Genomic DNA, 24,071 nt, shown 5'->3' on the forward strand with positions numbered 1-24,071 from the left:
TATTATAATGTTTTTATTAAAAAACATACATTCCTTTATATTTTATAAAAAGTTTATAATTATTATTCCACAGCAATTCAATAGGCAACCAAAATCCACTAACGCGAGAGTGAAATTTTACATTTTAAATACTTTACTTTTATATAAATTTATATGTTTTACTAAAATAATATAATTAATATACATATACAATAATTATTATATTAATTATGTACATTAATTATTATATTAATTGATTCAATAGTTTTCACGTATAAATAAATAATACAATATTATTGTTATTCTCAATTTTATTAGAAAAAAATATGTTTTAAAAAAGAAGTATATTTTTTGTTTTAATTTGACTGCAATATTTTCACCGTGCACGCATAAAATATGTGCTAAAAATATTTGAATTTTTAGACTACGATGCCGTGTCTATCGGCGATGTTTCCGTTGATCTTCCTGCTGGCTGAAATCAACGCGGCTGGCATCGGCGAGGCTTGGCAGGTTACGCCATACGTGAAATCGCTCACGAATCCGTTTCGACCACGACTGGACTCCTCGGCGTTCGAAGTTCGCACCGTAAGCGGAATAGGCCGTCTGGCTCCGCTCGACGAAACGCGAAACACTCAGAAGCGTCCGGACCTCACGACACCAGGTCTCGTAGGACCGAACGTCCTTTCAGACGGAACCAATGAAGCCCTTCGCGAGAATAAAAACCTCGAGCAATTTCGAAAACTCTTGGAGGACTCGTACGATAATGGCGAGGCTGACGATGTCGTCGCAGGCGGTGCCGTACCTATTCAAAGGATTTTCCACAAGACGCTCATGATGAGAATCCTGCATGCGGACAAGGAAAACGATGACGACGACGACGACGACGACAAGCAAGCCACGAGGGGGATCGTACAGCGTATTCGCAGGCAAGCGGAGAACGACACGAGCATGGAGAAGATCTCGACGACGAAGAACGTGCGCGAGGCGCGTATGAACTCCCCCGAAGCATGGTCGACCGCGACGCAGCCGATCTCGGTGGAATTTCGTCAACGTATCCCCTTGGATCAGGTGATCCAGCAGCAGCAGCAACAGGAGGAGGAAGAGGCCGCGGCTCTGTCCAGCATCTATCGCAGATATCAGCCACCTAGGGCGGACTTCGTGACGGGCCAGCAACATCGACGCTACCCAGACTATCGCGAGTCCAGGGATCTGCCGATCACCAAGACTTACGACGACTACGATCCGATGTCCTGGTACAGGAACGCGATACGCGAGAGGGATTACGAGTATCCGTCGTATCGCCGTGGATACAGCTACCAGTATCCCGATCGCTACAGGATGGAGAGGGACTATTACATGCGGATGCCGAGCGATCAGTATTACTACGATCGTTACGATCGTTACAGAGATGACGACCTCGATCTTTACGGCAGAAATCGACCCGCGCCGAAGCCTAAGCGGGTCATCTACTACGCCACCCTGCCGGAAATCGTGAGGAAACCGGTGGACCTGAGGAACCACCCGCGGTACGACGCGGGTGCGGCTAGAACGTCGGTCACGCGGGACGGTACTTACAAACGCATACCCGGCAACGTCGATCCCAGCAAGTATCGGTACAACAAACAGTCGTACAGCGGCTACGATCCCTACACGAAGAGGTCGAGCTATTACGATCGTACATATGGATATCCCGAGGACGATTCACGACGAGTCCGAGTGTCCACCAAAGACGACTTGAGAAACGACAGATTCGGCAGCGCGAACAACGAGCGGAAAGTGAGCAACCTTATAGCGATCAGGGACGATGACTCGGGTAAGCTGCCTTGGCCAGTGCAGATCGGCACGGAGGTCAGCATCAAGGATGACGACAGAATCTCCGGTCGAAAGATCTTCGGCGAGTCGAGCATCGGCTACGAGAGATTCCAGAGTGCACAACTGCAGAAAGCGCCGGATGCGACGGGATCCGGCGAGCAGAGCGAGCTTCAGAGCGACAATTAACAGTCGAGGACTACGTCCGTTTACTTTTTTTTTTAAATTTATATTTACTTCTTGAAGAATTATATAGTCGCAATATGTCATCAAAATTACAGTTTTGGAAACGCAATTTTGAGATATGTAATATCATAAGATATTCAAGCAATATCGAATACGTATAAAAATAAATATTATACATTTCAGGGTATCTTCCATTTAGCATTGTCTTTGCTATCACTGAATGTTGAAAAAAGATAGAATAATGCTTGTGTCGACTTGGATAAATGGAAGGCATCTTTAAATACTACAATAAATGATTTGGAAATATATAATAATTAGAAAAAAACAAAAGTTACATTTGAACAATTTAGCAGGTGTCGATAAAATTTAATTTTATCACTGCAATCAAGCTCATTAAATATTTAAGAGGTAGCTTTTTAAAAAAAGATTATCTCTTGGTAATGCTCGGAATGCTGCAGGGTTTACATTTTTTTATATAGATATTTAGTTTTGATAAGTATTTGATATAGATTGCCAAGCATTATTTCCTGTCAACAATACATCCTGAAATGGATTGTCACTATAAACTGTTAAATTTCGTATAAACAAATACAGCATTATTGAATGTATAATATAAGATAAGAAATCATTAAACCTTAATCGTTAATTGATTATTAATTCCATCATTGTTAATTTTATCGTCAAAACAAAGCATCTAAAATTACATAACAATTAATCATCATAATTGCATAATTAATTAACAACGTCAAATATATACATATAAAATTTATTGATTTTGATATTAAGTGTCTATGATTGTTAAATTAACAAACGTATTTTAATTTTTGTCAAAAAAACTACATGCAGCACTACGCAAAGCGAAATAATGGTTGGAACTAAATGCGTTGGATACGATTGACTTATTAATTGGGCATTTCTAATATATATTTAGATATTTCGATTTATATAAGCTGATATATTATTTATACTTTCGTAAAAACCTACATATGAGTAGCAATAAAATCAAAATTTGATGTACGAATTTCGAAACAGCAAATAGTAAAATACGAAATCGAAATTTTCGACGTTAATATCGTTTATACTATGTTTCTTTTACATACTATAAGCTGATTTGAGTATACGATAACTTTAGTATCTTAAAAATTATTGTATATCTGCGATAAATAAATTGATGAATTAGTTAATATACATACAAGAAACTAAAAAAAAAAACGTTTGTTTTATATTTTCAAGAATAAAGTTCCAAAATATTCTGTATCCATGTTTCCACTGAATCAATAATTTTAGTTCATTTTAAATCTGTTAGTAAATTTCTTTTTTAGCTTTCTCTGTCCCATCCAATTCCCTAAATTGAAAAATACTTGTAAAGAAAAGAAAAAAGGACATATGTTAACTGTTATATATTTACTGTTACCTTTTTCTCGATTTAAGTTCAATATATTATAAATGTGTGTTTTTATTAAATAGCGTTATAAAAACAAAATTGATAAAATTTATCACAATAAAATTGATTATTCTTTAAATAATAATTCACAACATTCAAACAGTAGTCCCATTTTTTAGTTGTAAAATTCAGTACATATAAAGGATGTTTGAATCTTTACATTCACTTACAAAAATTATTCTTTTTCTTTTAATTTATACTTATTTAACAACATTTCGAGAAGGATCAAATTTCACAATCAAACATTTTACTAGCTCCATCTATGATCGATCATGTCTCTTCCGTTATTCTCGGGTTTACCGGAACTTATCTACTGAACATAGCAGAAGGCTTACCCACAGCTGCGTGTCTTTAACAGCAATTCATAAATGGACTTGATATCAAAGTGCATTACCATGAGAGTTAAATGCTTCAAACACGGTCTGTACGCTAATGCCATCTGATGCAAGGCGTTAACAAACAACTAACATATTATATTTCAAACTAATAAAGATGAGAGGTTGCATTTAAATGTCTAAGCATTTTGCGCTAAATAAATTTATTAAACATCTAAACCAAATGTAAAAATTAGATTGCATATTTTAGACCAGGTTTCTTATTACTCAAAATAGTCATAAAGAATTTAATGAAAATTTATTTATTTTAATTACAATTATTTGTATTTAAGCATCACGTGCGAATATCAGTATTTAAATACAATATTAAAATTATATTAATATTTTCAGAAAAAGGCTTTCTCCCCTTTAACGTCAGTAACTTTTGCGGTCTTAACAACGATCACAAAAGAGAGAAGAACTCGAGTACAGCGTAATAGTTCGCTGAAAACCCGACATCATTTTCGAGCCATTGTGGTTTCCTCGCCGTAACATTGTTGAAGAAAGTCAGAGATCGTCGCGTCGGCCTTCTGATCGGCGGTATTATCGGGCATTATCGGGCCATATGGAATTTGGGCCTGGATATAGTCCCGCGCAGGAAATTGCTAACGACCTAAACGTTGGGGCGGCGCACTGTGGGACCGTAAGTCCCATGGCCCCAGTTGTGATGGATGGACCTTGGCCTACTCTATAATTTAAAGGCGTTTTATGTGTGGCCCTAACACGTACTCCCTCAATGACCCTCCATATGTCCCAATTGTCGTCCGGCGTAACCACGGGCTCGTAAATGGACGTGACGGGCTTTTATCGCGGTTTCGAGACTCGCGAATTATTGGCGAAAAATAAGCTTTAATAATATTAAATTATTATGCTCGCGATTTTGTGATTCGCGATAACTCATTCATTGTTATTTGCAGCAACATGAGTTGCATTTCGAAGAATGAAAAAACAAGCGTTGCGTAGTTTCTTTCTTCGAAAGAGAGCGAGTACGGTGGGTCTTATCTTTAATTCTATTATTAACCGACTCCTGTTTTGGAACACGTGAAATCTAAAAAAAAAATGCCCGTTCTGTTTACCTTCTCGTTACAATCTCGCTAATCTCAAATTCACGGGCGAAAATTCGGGATAATTGTTAAATGTTCGTACTTGCGTGAATAAATTACTCGATGCAAAACCACGGGAGGGAAGAGGGGGAGAGAGAGAGAGCGGGAGCGGGGAGAAAACAAAAACTTATAATTCCGCAATTCGCGCCGTGAATTACATAGTTATTTAATAAATTGCTTTACATCTGCTCGCCAGCGTGCTAATTAGTGCCGGCCGCTATTATGCAAATCTTATACGTGGCGTAGGCATGGTTAAATGAATACCCAATTAAATTGCAAAGTGAGCGTTCCCAATTTTCCCTATATTTTGCCCTTTGGTACACTAATTAATTTCCACGGTCGAGCTCACTTTATTTACGCGCGACAAACCTCAAAATTGTGGCCGACCGTCCGGTATATTTACGCGAGCGGCCGCGCGCGCGCACCGCGAGCGCAAAAATACTCTCCGCGCGTGTTATGGCGCACGTCGACAACTGACGCGCATTCCTCGAGCTGTTTTTCCATCGACGTGCAACAAAATCGATTGCAAAGGAAACAAACGCGAAAGTTTAACTCTTAATAGGATAAAAATCAGTCGCTAAGATCGATAAAAGATATCACTTAAGTGTGTCAATTAATCTCCTTTTTGCAACTATTTTTTATTTCTTCTTTTATTTATATCTAAAGAAATTTAATTTAGATATTTTGTGCAATGTATAAATTCACGAACTTTCTGAAACTTTTTTATATTTATTTCCGCGAGTTTTAGGTTTAGAGATGATCTTTGAAGATATCATGCTGGAATAATTACGCACGCACGCCGGTTATCTGATAGTAAGCAATCTCTTCCATTTTATTACCATTTTATTACCATCTTTTACACGGTAAGGTCGGGACACGTCTCCGGGCGTGACAAAAATTGCTCGAGCCAAGAAGCGAAACGTGACGAAGCGTTCCATTGTCGGTCAGGTCCCGATACGCAAGAACGATCGGGGGTTGTTGGGACCACCCTTTCTCCTCCGGTAACGTGGAATTATTGTGGATAATATGTGGATAGTTAGTCCGCGATTAGTCTGTCCGGCGGATTGTATCCCTTTCCCCTTTCCATTCCCGCGGGCGGCCTGCCGTGATAAACGACCGAATCCTTTGGAGTTTTTAACCGTTCTCTCGCTCAAAGGTTCTCCGCTTCATCTCCCCCCCCCTCTCTCTCTCTTCGCGAACTTCCCCCATCCACCTTTGCACCGAAGGTCGTTGCTACAATTTTGTTGTAAATCACAGCAAACGTTGACGTAAACGCCATAAGTAATTAGATACACTTGCCCGCGATAACCTGCGCTTCTTGCGTCACCATCTCTGATCTTCGCCAATCTAAGAGATGAGCTCTCCCTCTGCGATGAAATTAACCTTTTCGTACCTCAGTGTTTATCAAGAAAAAATTTAAAATTTTCATAAATTATTTTACGTTATTTGTATCATTGGTAAAAAAAAATGAAAATTAATCTATCTATATAATATTAGTTAATGTATAAATTCTAAAATTTGGAGAATTTTTTAATCAGTCTTCTCTCTCTATCTCTCTCTTTCATTGTTTAAAGAATACTTAGTACTTAAGTTTTTCGGGAGAACGCACCAGTAAACGTCACACTGATGATATTTACGATCACTAGTTATCAAAATTAAAAGGACATCCCGCGATGGCTAAAAGAAGGCAGAAAGAAACGACCTTCGCCGTCGTCCTCGCTTTTCCTCCCGCCTTGTAACAGCGCTAATCCATTGGCTACTTACCCTGTAGTAACTTTCGGCGAGGGTGAGACCGATGAGTTTACCACCGCGGGGGTTTCGATGTAGATTGCGACCCACGCCTAATTTTGAGACTCACCGTTGTTTATTGCCGAATCCTTTTAGCCTTGAATGGGGTGCCGGATAGTTCCATGTCTCCCTTCTTACCGCGAGAAGAAGGAGCGCCGAAGATGCCCGGTCGTTCGACATTAAAGAGAAAGCTGGGGAGAAAAAAAAATCCGCCGTTAATGCAAACCGCAATTTGATTCCGACGCATTTGAAAACCACTGTCGTAATCTTTTTAAGAGATTAAATGGTACATTCGATATTATTTTATCACAATTAAACTTATATATGAGATTCTCGGTATTTCTGATTTACAATTATTACGTTCTCTGAACATTTAATAAATAAATCCTTTATATTTACAATAAATAGATACATAAATGAGAGCTAAAATATGTCTCGTAATACGCTGTATGCATAAAAAAAATAAAAATAAAGTTTCTTTTACGGTTTATATTACAGGTTGAGAAAATTTATGCTGCTCCAGAGATATATGAGTTCAATCGTAAACTCTAGCGCGGTATTTCAGGGTTAATGCGACGCGAAATGACGAAGTTAGCCGCGAGGCATTCGACGAGATCGTTAGGGACACACCCGCGGAAAACACGGGTGGGCAGCACCGTGTGACTTGGCATTAAAATCGCATTTGCCGCTTTTCCATGTTCCGTCGCTGCATTTATTAAACAGTTAGTTCCAAAGCAAATATATTTAACGTTTAACGTTAAGAAATTATGAGAGAAAAATGACGTTCAATTTTCATTCTTACAAGAAATTCATCTCAAAGTAATTTAGAAAAGATGACGAATGTCCCATATTATACTTTTATTTGCATCTTATTCTGGAGAGAATAACAGAAATATTTAATTTAATTAAGAAATTATTTAAAAAGTGTGGACTTTAATTTTATCAAATCCTCTTTCGCTTTCCACAGCGTCTAATCTGTGCTCAAGTAAATCAGGCCGGCTTTGATCCCTGGTGCAATAACAAGTTAAGCGTTTACAAAATCACGCGCGTACGTTATTTGCGGCCTACGCACACGCACACACGTCGCGAGTGCGGCGACCACCGATCGCCGTCCGTTCGTATGTCGTGCGTCCATTCGGAGTCGCCCCGGCTCGTCGTCGTCGGAGGGAGGAAAACGCCGAGTGCGCATCGGTTCCCTCGTTTCATCGGGCTCTCCAATAAGAGTACACCTATAATTTGTAACGTGGCTCGGGTACCGGCCTAATGGAAAAATGCGTTCCGGCCAATTTTACGCGCAGCCGTCAGGCCAGGCTGTTGGCCGTAGTGCCGGTGCGGAGAAGAGAAGGAGGACGGGAAGGAGGAAGAGCGAGACGAAAGAGGACGGTGGGCAGGAGAGAGCGGAGAAGAAAGAGAGAGACAGGAAGAAGGAAGAGAGAAGGAGAGACGAGCGGAAGAAGAAGCGAACGACGAAGAGGACCGAGCGAAGGCAGGAAGAAGCCTTCTGCAACTGCGCGAAAGGTGCACACACGCAAGCGACGGCGGCGATGGGACCGGGGGACGGGGAGGTGGATACGGGTGGTGGATTTAAATGCGTTACAAAAGAAGTAAATCTGTAATAGGATTATAATACCGGATCTCTTTCTCTCTCTCTCTCTCTCTTTCATTTTCTCTCTTTCTCTCTATCTCTTCTCTCCTGTCCGAACGCGGGCGTGGCGCTTGTTGCGCGCTGGACTTCCTCGTCTCGGGGCACTTACGAGGTGGCCCTTCGAGTGGTTCGATTAAGCGGCCGGGTCGCGTGGAGCCGGCGCGTATTACTTCGCCGAAGCATTCTCGCACGCTCTCGTACACACGTCGCGTCGCGGCTTCGATGACGTTAAGGCCCATTTCGACCGGTTAATCTTCGAATTGTATCGCGTGTAACAGTCTATTCTTATACGCCGCCAAATTATGGAGATAAATGAAAATAGATAAAAAGACAACTAGGAATAAGTTGTCGTCAATGTCAGAAGAGCTGAGATTTGACGAACGCTTACGAGAAGTATCTTTTATTTTTTTATTAACGGTGCATTCGCACTGGTAGCCATTTAATTTTACATTCACGCACATTTAATTTAATAAAAAAACTTTGAGGATATACGTATCTTTTTGTGAAACATCTCCGCCGCTCTGAAATTGTCAGGGATTAGAATTAGGTACTTCGGATTTGAAAATCTCATCTCTTATATCTCTTTGTACATTCGAAATACTTTACTCTCGCACAATGCAAAACAGGATCCTCGCGTCCGGGAAGCGCTCAATCATAGCGAAGCTGATTAACGCGTGTCGGTACGGTTTTCCAAAGACAATTATTTAACTTGCCAATATTGAACAGCGTTCAATTAGAGGCAAATCGAAATGAACACCGCGAATGATTCGAGCGGTGCGTGTGCGCCGACCTGATACCGCATCGGGTTTTAAATCCCCATATAACGCTGCAATCCGTAAATGAAAATCTGTCGGCGGTGCCCTGAAATGGTTACGCGATGGGGGTATCGCGTAACATTTTCCTCGCCGCAGGGACGTGGATAAAGGCAGGCCACAATATTTTTTACCTAGCTATTTGGTATATAAATAATATAGTGCGACTTTTCGTTGACTAAACATTTGACTTGCTTGATTTGACGTTGAATAAACTTTATGCTCACGATTGTCATCTCTCTGATTTTTCATCGGCGTTTTGAATGAATCTCCGACAGAAAAAATCTTTTCAAATTATTCTAAACTCTGATAATCTTTTTTTTTTACAAGAAATACTAATAGTATGGCGATAAGGATTTTATGAGTCTTTGACAGTATGCACACTCAAATGACATGAAAGTTAATTAAAATAATTTTATTTTTAAATTTTATAAAGAAATAACTACCAACAAGTTTAATTTTAATGAGTTTTTTAAGAGAAGCAAAGGAAATAATAATTTCAATATATAAATTATATTGATAAATGTATTAAGCTCCAGCGGAATACTAATTTGAAAATGACAACCATGTTCGTGTCCCAAAGCTCTATCATTTCCTGCGCAACTCGCATATAAAATTTTAGTTTTACCATTTTACATTTTTTGCGTAAAGCTATATATATAAGATTTTATTTTCAAAAAATTGATATAGACAAAATCTTATTAATCTTCTTCTTCTTCCGAATCCTAATTTGCCTCTTGTCGGAAGCGTGGTGACCCTTCATTATATATCTGTGATACGAACTACTTACAATTTACACAGATATATAAAACCCCTACAGTTTTAACGCCCGTCGGTTTCAAACGGCCTAATTTAGAGGGGCTTTCATGGCAAGATATACTCTCGGTGAATTGCCGCCGCTTTCCGAGAGGTAGCGATTGAATAAAAATCCGCTGTTTTTAATCGGATTTGAACTCGTCTTTGGCACCAAAAGCAGATGCACAACTCTCTGCGTCACACTACGTAAAAGGAGAAGAGGAAAAAAGAAGAATTTTGAACCTTCTCTTAATTATTTAATACAACAACATTCATTAATGATGTATCATACTATAAATAATTACAGGAATATTTTTCTTCTTTTTTGCGTGCCATATATATTTGTCAGCGCGTAGACGATCTCTTCTGTATATATCCGTACACTGAGAAAAATGGTTTGTTTGTACCAACAAGATGTATATGGCTGAATGAATTTTGGTGAAACCAAACAGAATTTCGGATTATAATAAGAGGATTTGATATTGTATTACTAGAACGTTTGATAGACTTTACTATACGGATTTAATTAATATTTTCTAGTTAGATTTACAAAATTTCTGGTTATATTAGTACGCTCTATCGCCACAAAATGGGCATGGGACGAATTCAATTCTCGTATTTAAGAATCACTACGGAATAGTATAAAAGATGCAGCATCATGAGATCTTTAAGATCTCTTAAAGTGAGATCAAATTTTGATAGTAATTCTGAATCTTATATTCAGAATCTTATATTTCTGAAAATTAATATATGCTAAAGTATATTAATATGAGAAATTCAGTCACACAATAAAAGAAATTTTAATATATTTAACATGAAAGAATTGTTCGATCGACAAAAATTTCTGATATATTTAACAAGAAAAATGATTCGATCGCCAAGAAATTCTGGTAGATTTAACAAGAAAAAATTAATCATATTCGTCTGGTGAATCGTACAAGAATTCTGATTCGTCGATTTTCAAACAGACATACTAGTTGACTCTAACAGATTTCCTCTTAATGCAACCAGATTCTTCTTTCAGTGTAGGTATACAGTTTTAATTAATGTCGAACGGCCTATTAGAAAAGACTTTCCTGGGCAAAGTTACTGTCGATAGTTTGTCTTTTGCCTTCCGAGAGGTGACGATCGCTTCCAAATCGATTAAAACCGATTAAAGAGTTATATTGTTTTGAGTGGATTTGAATCTGAATTTTTGGCACAAAAAGCCGACGCGCAGCTCTTCGCACCACGATCGCCACATCTCGGAATCTATCTATAAATACTAAAGAAGTATTTCTTTAGTTTTATCTTAACCGAATGTCCCGAAAAAATAAAAAATAAAAAATACAGAAATCTGTTCTTGCTCCTCGAGAATAATACTTTATCAGAGTGAGCGATTCTGCTCATCGGCGTCGGTGCACGAGCCTAACAAGCGCGAATATCGCACGGCGACGAGTACCGGCGAGCATAATTCTCGACTGGTGGACTGTCGTGGACGAGCGTTTAAATGGTCCCGCGATGGCGCAGTCGTTATTGCTCGTGGCCTTTGATTAATAACGACGCGATGACTCGTGGGGCGAGAGAGACACCGAGGATAAAGGGACGCACAGCGCAGAGAACGAGGAGTAAAAGAGAGAGAGAGAGAGAGGAGAGAGAGAGAGGAGTGTGTATCATAGTCCCGTGTACCATAACCGAGTAACAAGCCAGGCGCTCTCCCCCCTCCCCCCGAACGTAAAGATGTCTCGGCGGTCGGCTCGGTTATATCTTCATTATAAACCCGGCAGAGTTACGTACTGCCGCGCGGGGCTCGTGGTGCTCAAAATTATGCGTCGCCCGGAGTTATCACTGCCTTCGGGGTAGGCGTACGAATAATTGGCTTCCACCCATATAATACACTCCATACATCTCGCCACGCGGGCGCCCTCAACGTGTCTCACGATGTCCCCCTCTCGCGATTCGAGGGGGAGGTATCGCGTGTGCGTGTACTCGTTTCCGATCGAAAGTAATAAATAAATAGACAGATGCGCGGTGTGTCAATGAAGGTGAGACGATACAAGGCGTGCGAGTCGTGTCGCGATTCTCGTTCGTTTTACCCTCGAGAGAGCCTGTTAATCGATAAAATGTAATTAACAGGACGCATTACGCTTATAAAATAATGAAACGTCCCTTCGACGCATCGCGACACGCTTCGCGATCAGCCCTCTCCGCCCGCTTGCGAGCCCTCTCCGTTGCACGTTGCGCTTTTTGCCCTCGTATAGCCTGTCGTGTCGGCGCAGGGTTTATCGAACCCGCCGGCAGCGCAGCCATCGTCGTCGTCGTCGTCGTCGTAGCTGCCGCCGCCGACAATTCGGAATCCCCGCGTTTCCTTACGAAACGAACGGAATGCATAAGTATTTCCGGCGATATTCCACGGAGCGCGCGGAGGGAGGATTCTCCGCGGCGACTTCCGCTTGTGCGAGGCGAGCTAGTGTCCCTAATTACCGTGTCGGGTTCATGAATACGATTGCCGCCGCCGCACGGAAGCTAGCGTGGCGTCACTGGCTGTTACTACCGCTCATGAATTTATGTATCTGCATTCCCCGACGCTGCTCGGCTCGGGGCACCCCGCGGAAGAAGAAGAAGAGTCGCCGCCTCTTGTCGGGCGGCGCGCGGTTCCTTACCCTCTACGGGGACCTCACGCCTCGCTACCCCCGAAGGATGTCGCACCGCGGCCGTTCGGTTCGACTGACCGGCACGGCTCGACGGTCGCCTCGCTGCTGCAGGTTGATCGTGGAGGAGATGTCAGAGACCGATGGTATCGCTGTGAGAAAGGGATTTCACACGTGCGCCTAATTCTGGAATTTGGGATTCAAGCTCAACGATAAAACGTTAATTATAACGTTATATATATATTATATGTTAATGCCGTTAACAGCCGAACAGATAGTAACTTTTACCAATGAAACGATAACGCGCTGTTAAACGTACTGCAAAACAGTTTAAATTGCATATTTATTACAACACTGTCATCACATTCGACCGCGTTCGATCACACATATTAGTTATTATCCCTCGTTAAAAACAGAGAGACTACGACTACGATTTTACGTCGCGCTTTCATTGCGGATCGCACGCGGAAAAGAGCGCGGCGTTACGGTTACAATGTTCGCGATTTATACGGCACCGCGCCTCGTTTCCTGTTATTTTTACTCGCAAAACGGAAATTAAGTCCGTGAGTTACCGCGTGCGTTAACACCGCGGCGTAGGAGTTACAACGGGAGACAAGAGAGAGAAAGAGAGAAGAGCAATCCTTATCTCCGGCAGATCTGAGAAACGGCGGCGCTCTCCTGTTTCGCTAATAATCTTGTTTGAATAGTGTCGTTATTAGTCATCTCCATTATTTGCGTGATATGCGATGCACTTATATAATGCATCATAAAGTAATATATATCGCGTTTAAGGCCACGGTACGCTTCAGGTGCATCCGCAATAACCAGATTCGTGAAGTGCAGTTCTCCACGCTCCCGTTCGTATATTTATTTATTATTTCACGTTCTAAATATTCATTCTTTACGCTCGTACACGACACGATGTAACTTGGAAGAAGCCGCGGTAATTTCTCATATTTTATAACTATACGATTCGCTAGTCACACGTACGCACGCCTAACGTCGTGAGATATCGCATCTACCGATCGTCGTGATACTTCAGAAGCTTAAAATATGTTGTAGCCTCTGCAATTTTCATACGATGCAACGACGATAAAGTATTTGATACTCTGATAAAAATAATTTCAAAGAAATAAAGATTGCATCGGATAATTACAATGTACCTTGTGTGATTCTACTTTATTATACAGAGATTCGCTTGAAAACGTGCACACAGAACAATCGAGGATGTTTTTTTTAAACATTTCTTAGCGGTTAATAAAGACGATTTAATTAGCGCAATTATCTTTGCTAATTGATTTTATTTTCTGCGTTATGTAGCATTTAAGGAGAGCCATCTCTCGTATTAAGGCGATCTTTTCTGACGTCCATTAGAAGATTCCGACGAGACACGGCGCGAGTCCTTTAAGAAAATCAAATGCGCCATAATTGAAAGGAATTGATTACGACCGCGGAACACATTCTACTGTACGTGATTAACGTGCGGCTGGACGTAAATTAAAACGGAGCAACCTTGGTCCGGCGTGGCGGTGCGGCGGACGGATATGCGCTTATTTCACCCGTAGTGACATCGTATTTATATATGCGAGAGCACCGTCTTCGCGATTAATCGAGGCGCGAGTATGCGTGCCAGCGCGGCGATGGACAGAGGAAACCGTCGCGATTTAACATATTAGCGTTAATTAAGGCAATTATGTCTCCGCGTCGTGAGCATGAGAGTGTGTCCGCTATCCGCTCGACTCATCCATATTCAGCAGTCATTTCCGACCGGGGGTTATACACACATACACACACAACAGAGAGAGGGGGGGGGGGAGAGAGAGAGAGAGAAAAAGACTAGAAACAACGCCATATACGAACGCCGCGTTCCTCGTTGCCTTCGCAGTGTCGCATGTTGACAGTCACCGTGGGATTATTCCGTTCACCGTCGTCGTCACGAGAGATCGAGGACGGCAGTAATGTAACCGCGCGTTCTCCACGGTCTCCACGTGTGTTCACTCCATCTCTCCGCCTCTTTTCCCTTGTCCCGGTCCCTCCTTGTCCTCTCCGCGCGTACTCCGCTCTACGAGGCTCCATTAGAAATTTGCATTGAGGAGCCGAGCCGCCGCGTAGGAAGTCCTTATACCTCTCCGTGTAATTATCGCGGCGATAATAACGAGATCGTAATGAGGATCATCGCGCGGTCGGCGGGCTAGCGGGCACTTTGTCGTTAGTTACTTGAGTAATACCACGGTTTACTTCACGACGCTGAAGTACATCGAGTGACGCATGACGACACGCTCTTCCCCCATCTCTACCTTTTAATCGCTCTCATTATTCGAAATAAATACTTTATAAAATATGAATAAAAATTTTAACAGACGAAAATCGAGCCAACGAGCCGGCAAATGCAGATGTTCGTGATAATTACAGTTGTTCCGAGAGATATTTGTGTTTAATTATTGTTAGTATCAAGTTCTGCTTAAGCCTTCTTCAGCCCAAAAATGGACTGTAAACTGTATTGGTCCGAATTCCATTCGTTAAAGTTTTCTTTAAGCGTAATAAATAATATTCTTAATTAATGAGTAAAGATATTAAAGCGTTTGTGAGCGTATCATATATTCGAAGATAAAGCACGCGGCATAAGATAATAAATACTGTAAAATGATCATAATCTCTCGTGATCTCGAACACGCTTTTCTAAAATACTTTGTCTATTGATTCAACATGTCATAGCAAAAGCAAAAAATTCGGACTATTTCGAGCAAGGCGTAAACAAGAGCCTTACGACGAATTAAAATTCCATCGAGAGCGACGCCCTGTCGATGGCGAATCGCACGTATGAGGAATCGAGCGTCTGGCGATGTCTAAAATTGGACGAGCGGCCAGTCGATACTCGTGATAGTGATAGCGCGCGGCGATGGCGGTGTGGAGACGTGTTGCGCAAAAAGCGAGGAAAAAGGAAGAACGGCGGAGGAGAGAAAAGCAGAGGAAGAGACGGAGGAGGTGGAGGGAAAAATTGCGGGGGGGGGGATGGGGGATGCGAGGCGGCAGTTAAAAGAGGCAGGGTGAGAGTCGGGCCAAGCCAGCTAGCTGGCCGGGTGGATGCAGACAGAGAATCCAAGAGGGGGTGGGTGGGTGGACGGAAGAGGGTGAAGAGGACAAGGCATGGCAGGAGACGGCGAGGCAGGGGCGGAAGGGGGATGGCGGGAGCGACGGGGGAAGAGAGTGGCGAGAGGGCGGCGGGCGGGAGGAGGTGGAGGATAGGAGAAAACCGGGCACGTCTAGGTTTTGCTATGACCAATGGCAGACGGGGACACAGCGCGCGCCGTTCGTATCGATCCAAGGGAGACTGCTACGTTGGACTCTCCGTGGAGTGCCTCTCTCGCCCGGGTCACCTCATCCGTCCTCGGCGAGGAGGATCCTTCGTCTTCCTCGTTTTTCAGACCCCGGCCGCCGCGCCGTATTTTCCTTTTGTTCGTGCGATTTATCGCCCGGCCTCTCCTCCGCCCCACCCTTTCCACTATCGTCTCTCTGTGCCTCGAATGCGATACTTATTCGTCTCTTTTCTTTTTTTATGCGCTTAATTTAATATGATAAGGACGATGTTATATACTAAGTCTGAGAACCTAAGAAATACAGGAAGTGAGAGGTGCCTGCATATTTGTCTTATATTCGAACCATCCCTTGCTCATAAGAGTTTATATTGAATCCTATTAAATAGCTTTAATGTTAGCTATTTTGTAGAATTTAGAAAATGTGGATTTATAAAAGGATTAACATGCAATAATATTTCAAATCGTTGTCATTTCCCTTGAATTATAATATCGTAGAAGTTTTCAAGAATACGACGGTGAAATTAAATTTGAATTTACTTGCTGGTTTGATAGCACTGTAAACTGCTTTTGTATTAAAACGAATTTTTATTTTGCTTGATATTGAGTGGAGCGATTTTTAAGATTAAATTTTCTATTTGTAAACATTTAATTTAATTATATATTTAAATATTTAAATTTTCTGCTGTTCTTAATGTTCTTATATAGTTTACGAATCTGCTTAGTTTTTACTATCATTGCCTCGTTATGTTATCTTTGATCATGTATCTCTGATGCATAATTTAAAAAAAAATGTTTCGTATTAACAAACGATTTCGTGTTTCGACCTACCATCTGCCTAGCAAAAACAAAATCATCGCATCCAGGATTAGCAAAAATCATTTATCTCGATGGTAGCTTCGTTCGATAATCTTGGATGTTCTCCAGAGCGTACCTCGGTCGGAGGGTGCACTCTCGAGAGGTAGACTCGCTTACCTTCAGCCTTCTTGAAACAGTTCGGCGCACGCGCGACACAACTCGAGTCGGGTCCTCCCTATCAAGAGACACGAATATCGGACTGAGGGAAAGGGCGTCGGCGGACAGGGAGGGACAGGGAGGTCGAGTGTGTCACCACGGGTGCGTGTCGCGCCGGTGACACACTCGTCTGGACATGCGTACTCCTCCGGCCTATCGTCGCTCGGGTTATTAAAATTTTCGAGCCAATGAACATCCCTTGATCCGCGAGGCGGGGACATTGCCAGGCGTCACTTGTCACCGATGAATATAGACGACAACACGGGGTTGAATCGCGTTTGTCGCAGCGCTATATTCGTAGTCATACTTAAAATCTTATTAATTGGAGTGATCTTCCGACCGAAGATTCCATCCGACAAATGAAACAACCGTGTAACGCCTCGATCTTATAATTTAGACGATCTTAAATACAAAATTAAATTATAAATGCTATCACGGAAAGAACAATTTTGCTGAATCCAGATCTGAAAATAATTTTTGTTCAATAATCAAAATAATTTTGTGCGAAAGTCAAAGTGATTGCTAGAATATCAAAACGTTTTATAGCAATGCTCATCAGCTTTAACATTCCAACAAATTATATTGATAATTCAACAAAAAATTATTTTCAAATCTGTTTTAGCAAAATTTTTAGATCTTTCAACAAAATCGTTCTTTCCGTGTACTTCATGTCAATACATAATATATAAAACTATTTAACATCGTTAGATATGATTCAGCTCTACATCATTTTCAGTCTTGAAGCGCAAACGAAGTTCAACGCACCCTCAAGTTATGCTCCAAATAATGCTTTATGGCTATTCCGAGCTTTAGCTTTATAGCCATTGTCTAAATTGTGACAAGATTGCTCGACATATTACGTTACATTGCACAAGTAATGAAATTGTTTCTACTTGAACTTGATATTTGCGTTATTTTAATTAAATCTCTGCTAAAAAATATTGTAAAATCCAATTCATTTTATTTATAACTACTTTTAGACTACAAATTAATAATAGTGAAAAAATTTACAGAATTATTGAGACGGTCATATTCTTGTACATTTGAAATAAATTAAACCTTACGTTCTTTCCAGAAAATATGAAGACTCTTGCCACAACATATATAGTAGTGCTATTAAACTCCCAGATTGCTCCCATATTCTAATTGACATCGATTCCCCGGCAGCGTTACTCGATCGCGCGCGTTTCTCGGCGATGCGCAAGAAGGACATTAGAGCTGGCGAAGTCCGGTCGATTACCTCCGACCATCATTTGCCGTAAGTCGTTTGTAGAACGTCGCGGTAGATTTGCGAGCTTTCGGAACGCCACGCCGCGCGGCAGGTTGCGACCGTCGTCGTTACGTCGTCCTCGTCGCGCTCGTTCGTTACGAGTTCGCGGGTGGAGAGCAGTCGGGCGCGAGGGAGAGGCGAACGAGGGCGCGCAGGGAGAACGAGGGGAGCGACGAGAGGGCGGACGGGGAGGTGGCGGAGAACTAGGATGATTTTATGGTCGTGCAACTCGGGGCAGGGTCGTTGAGTGGCGGTTTTTGTTGCGAACCTCCGGTGGACCGGGGCCCCGGACCATCCAGCATCTCTCCTCCGCGAACCGCCCACTCCATTATCTCGGTGATGATGAGTGCGCGGGCGGGTGGACCTCGTAACACACATCAGCAAAAGGATTACCCTTCCCTCCTACCATCACCTCCCGCCATCGCCTCTCTCTATCTTCTCCTTCATTCCTCTCTTTCTCTTTCTCTCTCTCTTTGTCTCGCTCGTTCGTTTCACCCCACCAGTCTCCTCCCACCGGTCGCGCCCGATATATCGTCCTACGCGGGCTAATGGGCAAAATGATTTGCGAGCAAAAAATAAATTGCCGGAGAATCCCCCGATGACGGAACTCCGTATATCGTATATTGTTCCCGTGCAGCACACCGGCCGAGCGCCGCCGCCCGACTTCTTTTTCGCGCTTTATTAGAAGAGATCCAGCGCGCCGGGATCCGTTTCTCTCGGAGCATCGGAAATAAAAGCGACACTATGTATCAAAACGGACGGAGAGTCAGAAGTGGGACAGCTATGCTATTATAAACTGGGCGTACACACAGCCCTCGTTCTCTTCCTATATGCATGTCCGTTAGAAAGATATCAAAGCTGGGAGGATATATCGATAATGTAACCGAGGCTAAATTCTAGGTTGTAAGGTTTCAATGGAAAGACGTGTTGTTGTCGAGAGAACGAGGGGAGGAACAGCGGTATACAACAATAAAGGAGTAGTGGCTTACGGTTTTCGTAACATTGTTCTAGCAAGTTCTATGCAGTTGCCTACGGGATAAAAGAATCGTATATGGTTTAATTGTAAGCAATATACGTTTTATATAATTATGAATATTATTAAATAATACATATAATTGTAATACATTATTTCATTAAGTATAATAATAATTAAATAATTTGTATACAATTTTATCTACCCGACTAAATTTATATTATTTACATAACATATCTACATCACGCACGCATTTACGAATGTTTCTCACGTATAATGCGGTCGAGTGTGGCGTGGCGTTTCTCAAGTGAATCGACTTCCCGACTTCCAGGAGCGATTTTCAGAAGGAAGACGCGGCGGCGGTGGCGCGGATCGTCCCGGGACAATCTTATCTGCCGTTGAAAAAAATCGAGACGTCGGTTCGCGTCTTTTGTGCGAACTTCTGGACGGATATACATAACCACGGGCCGCGGGTCGTATCAGGTTTTACGCCGCGCGATGCAGGGAGATAGGGACCGAGGCGAGTTTATGCGTAATCAGACCCGTATCCACACATCAACGATCCACTACGCGTATATACATATGCGTATATGTATATATACGTGTACAGACGCGCCGTACGTGGGCGAATGCGTGCGTGAATAAGAAGCGACAAATCGATCAGCGTGACGCGCGCTACCCGAACGAAGGCGAATTGTTCCCCAAACGTGCGCCTTTCCCCGAGGCCTTTGTTTTGAGATGGAGTTGCGCGAGACAACGCGATTTGCATGAGAACGGGGCCGAGACGAGGGTCACGCGCCACATCCACGCACGGATTTCCACATACTCCAATCTCGGAGTCGCTACCTGGCCTCGCGGATTTTATTTAGGGCGTCGAGAGAGAATGAGAGGGAAACGGGGAAGGAAGAGAGAGAGAGAGGGAACGAAAAAAATGAAGCGTTGAAGCGTCGGCGCCGCGTCGGCCTCGACGTCGGCCGTATTATTCCGTGAATATTACATTTGTGACTTGGCGTGGGTGTAGCACCGCGCGCGGCGCGCGATAGGGGATAGCCGGTTTGTGTTTGCCTCGCGTTTCCTAATTTCCTTCGGGAAACGGCGCGAGTAATGTCGCTCTCGCAGCTGCAACCTCCCCGTTGCGCTCCTCCCGCGCGCGCCACTGCTGCGCGCGCGTGCATTATTCAGCGGAGAATTGTGTCTCTCTCTCCACCGTCGTCGTTCGCTTAATCAAACCGTCGACCCTTTTCCATTTCGCAATACCGCAGGACCTAAATATCTTTCTCTCGAATTCATACGTAATCGACGGCGAATTCGAACAGAGTTGAGTATTGCAGCGTGAGCATGCAGCGTATATTGATTGCATATAATCGCGCTTATACCTATTATTGATGATATAATTATCGACGATGCTGCGCGACACGATACCCCCGTCGGACACGTTTGCCCGTTAATATTTCACGGGAACAGATCCGATCGTTTAGGAAGTCTCACATATTTCAGCCGACGCGCGCCAAGTTATTAATGTACTAAAGACGATACGGGTTTCTTCTCGCCGGGTGAGAACAAAACGTTTCGCGCGCGCAGACGAGGCGAGGGGGGAGGAGGGGGTGCGGGAAGCGCGAAGGGGGACGCGCGCGCGATGGAGGGTTACGGTTATAAATAGTTCGCCTTCGGGAGGCAGTAAAGAAACGACGGAGAGGGAAGTTACGACGGGGGTGGGAGAGTTTGTCAGCGAGAGGCAAATGAAATTGTATTAAAGTTTCACCTTCGCGCGCGCGGGAACGAGGAGAGAAAGAGGAAAGGTACGGAAAGACAAGAGGTATATAGGAGATGGGGAGGAGAGAGGGTGAGCAGCTCCGGAGGCGCACGGGGATGCAGGCAACAGACCGACGACGACCGACCCGAAACGACGAGCCGAGAATATTAAAGCTTGTCGCTTTAGGACAAAATGAAGCGGGACTTTACTCTCGTCTTACTCGCCCCGGCGCGAGTGGGCTTGGCGAACTCGCGTCCTTATAATAATGAAACGCCGAGGCATGCATATCGCGCCGTGAAAGTGGCGCGCGTTCAGCTGGAGAAGCGGCATTGCCCCTTGCTAGATTAATCGTTTATCGTGCGCCGACCGCGTGCCGTAGCAGAAATTTCGCGCGTGAAGCGCTATACGAAAACTCTCTCGAACGCGGATTTTTTCCCTGACGGAGAATTGCGCTTCCCACGGCTACTGCGTATCGCGCCACTGCGAGCCGCGGTTCGAAATCAATTACCTGGACGATGAACGAGCGGGATAAGAGCGTCAGGACGCAACGGGAAAATTGAGAAAGCCCCTCGCATACTCGACCTATGTGACGTGACCCGCACTCGCAGCGGTGGCGATTAGCCGCGGCGATTCTTTTTTCGGGGGATTGCACGAGCAACGAACCGGGCGCTCTCGGCGTCGTTGACTATTATGCGAAATTTATGCAGCTATTACGCGCCAGGTGTCCGTAAACACGTGGACTCGCCTGACCCTCACGTCGCTCTCCCCCGATTTTTATCGGACGTCCATCGGTTCGCAAGTGCAGTTCCGTTCGTGACACTTGCCACGGAAAATTCGCGGAACGACTTATATATTATAAATATATGTGAGGTTGAGACTTTTTATTCCGTTCTAATTGCAGTTTCAAGTGGACATCGTTTTAAAAATAAGGGAAGACAAATATTTAATAATATTTTGTTACAAAATAAATGCGATGAAAAAGGATGAAAAAAATTAATATCTAGTTTACAACAGCTGAAATTTACAAATTTAAAAATTAAAAATATTATTGTTCAACCAACATTTAGCTTTGATCGAATTTGATTCTTCTCCTCTATTATTGAGAATTAATAATACATCTGTTCCCATTCAAGCCATCGATTTGCTCTCAATAATATAACATGTTCCAAATTAAGCTACAAAGCTGGATAAAACACTGAATCCGAAATTAGAAAAATCATATATAAGGATCTCGGCCGGCAGATCGTTGCTTTTCAACGAAAAAGATCCCACTGCTGAAACCTGCAACAAATATTGTTATTAAATAGATATCACGATACCTAAATACACGGACCTGCGAGGGGCGGCGAAGAAGAGACACGACGAGAGAGAGAGAGAGAGAGAGAGAGAGAGAGAGAGAGAGAGAGAGAGGGGGCAGGAGGGAGAGAAGAACAGGTTCGCTCTAACGGACACCTCAGCTGCCAATTTACCGGGCGCACGCAACTAGGCAGTCATATTTTATTTACGATATAATTGAGATATATTGAAACGCGAGATACAGACGTCCAGCTGCGCTCGCGTGGAAGAATAACAACCGCGCGCCGGCGTCCGCGACCGAGCTATAATTTAAACGTTCCCTTCCAAAAAGGAGCCCCGATGCATTTCACTAGATCGCAGCATCGCCACGATGCATTCAGAATCCCCGGCTACGTCGATTTCATGCTCGATTCGCAGAAACGATTGCGGCTTTATACGTTTCACGCGGCGGCGCCGCGCTGTTTTTTTCAACTTACAACGTTCTTATTTTCCTGCCAATCTCTCAGTGATATATGAAAATGCGCTAATAGATATAATTCCGGGCCGAAAACGGCTATCGGGTATCGTTCATTGTTTGGAAAAGTAACGAATGACAGGAATAAGAAAACTTATATGGTTTCTTTTTTCCGTTAAAAAAAAAGCCAAGTTTAAGAAAATAATTAAGAAAGTGATATATATTAAAGCTCTTAAGTGATCGTAAAATACAAGTATTCCTCGATCGATTCCGAAATTTTATTACGCGGCTGTATCTCGTTTTCGTGCGCGTATATGCAAATTTAAGCCGTTTACTTTGTTTTGACTGTATTACGACTGTCGTAAATTAAGCGATCGCGCGTTTGAAGCGGTCCGCTAATTATAATCACGCGCGTTTACAGATGTATTCTCGTAAAAAGCGACGAATTGAAGCGAGGAGAGAACGTGTATAGCGAGATTCGAGGGGTGGGATCTTCGACGAGGGATGGATCTCCGAGGCGAATCCGTAGGCGTTTTCGCGAGCGGAAAAAAAAGGTAGATTTCCACGGATCTCTCGCAACGTGCCAATAACCCCCACGCAAAAGTTAAATTTTAAAAGCATTTAATGTCCGCCGACCCTCGTAACTCGCTTGTCTTACGCCTCGCTGGGGCATAAAGCGGGGGAGGACGGGACCGGTGGCGCGTCGAGGGGCGCGAAGAACATAACCCACTTTTCGTAGGGAGAGGGGCGGGAGGGGGAGGGGGAAGCGAGAGAAGGAGGCCGTCAAGTTTTAATATTACGAAAATATCGATTCCACCGTCGTTCTGACGTGGCGATTTTCCGGACCACTCCGTGAACATACGCGGTCATCGCCTAAAAGCGCGCCTGTCCGAAATTGATACGTAACGTTCTCGTAAAGCGAGGCTGAGCGTGCGAAAAATGTTGCTTACTCTCCGCAATCATTAATATTCTATTTCTGCGATGCCCATCGCACAGCACAATCGCTCGATAATAAAGAGTTGTGAAATTCACACGATTAAATTTAATATCTGGATGGTATACGTGCTTGTATGTACACAATACATAAAATATAATGTAGTTATATATTCGACGATATATTAAAATCAATTTCAGAAATTCATATTTTCTAAAAGTTATTACAATGCGTTACGTGAGATACCCATCGGCAGCGTTAATTAATTCTTAACACTCTCTCTCTCTCTCTCTCTCTCTTGTAACCTCAAAAAAGTGTATTAATTATACGTGTATTTAGCAATTTAGAGAAACGATCTCTGGAAATCTGTTAATTACCTTTGACTTTTCCTAGTTCTGTTTTGAATAAATTTCGAACGTTGATATTAACTTGCTGTCTTTTTTCTTCACTAATATTTAGTATTCTACATAAACGTTATTAAGATCCGCTTGCCTGCTT

At 42.9% G+C, this 24,071-nt stretch overlaps 1 protein-coding gene and 1 long non-coding RNA gene across 2 annotated transcripts in view; one reads left to right on the forward strand and one right to left on the reverse strand.

Moving 5' to 3' along the window:
- The first annotated feature begins 372 nt into the window (after positions 1-372).
- On the forward strand, positions 373-2,637 carry LOC105454201. The gene has a single exon (XM_011696669.1). It carries the CDS (start codon positions 409-411, stop codon positions 1,975-1,977), a length of 1,569 nt encoding a protein of 522 aa, XP_011694971.1. The 5' UTR covers positions 373-408; the 3' UTR covers positions 1,978-2,637.
- Positions 2,638-6,665: 4,028 nt separating this feature from the next.
- The window catches only part of LOC105454205, a 101,431-nt gene continuing 84,025 nt past the window's right edge, over positions 6,666-24,071 (reverse strand). Inside the window, exon 3 of the long non-coding RNA XR_974963.1 lies at positions 6,666-6,874. This is a non-coding gene — a long non-coding RNA (uncharacterized LOC105454205). The remainder of the gene's footprint in view (positions 6,875-24,071) is intronic.

This window comes from Wasmannia auropunctata, unplaced genomic scaffold, assembly GCF_000956235.1.
Source record: "Wasmannia auropunctata unplaced genomic scaffold, wasmannia.A_1.0 LD335987.1, whole genome shotgun sequence".
In the NCBI taxonomy this organism is placed as follows: Eukaryota; Metazoa; Arthropoda; class Insecta; order Hymenoptera; family Formicidae; genus Wasmannia; species Wasmannia auropunctata.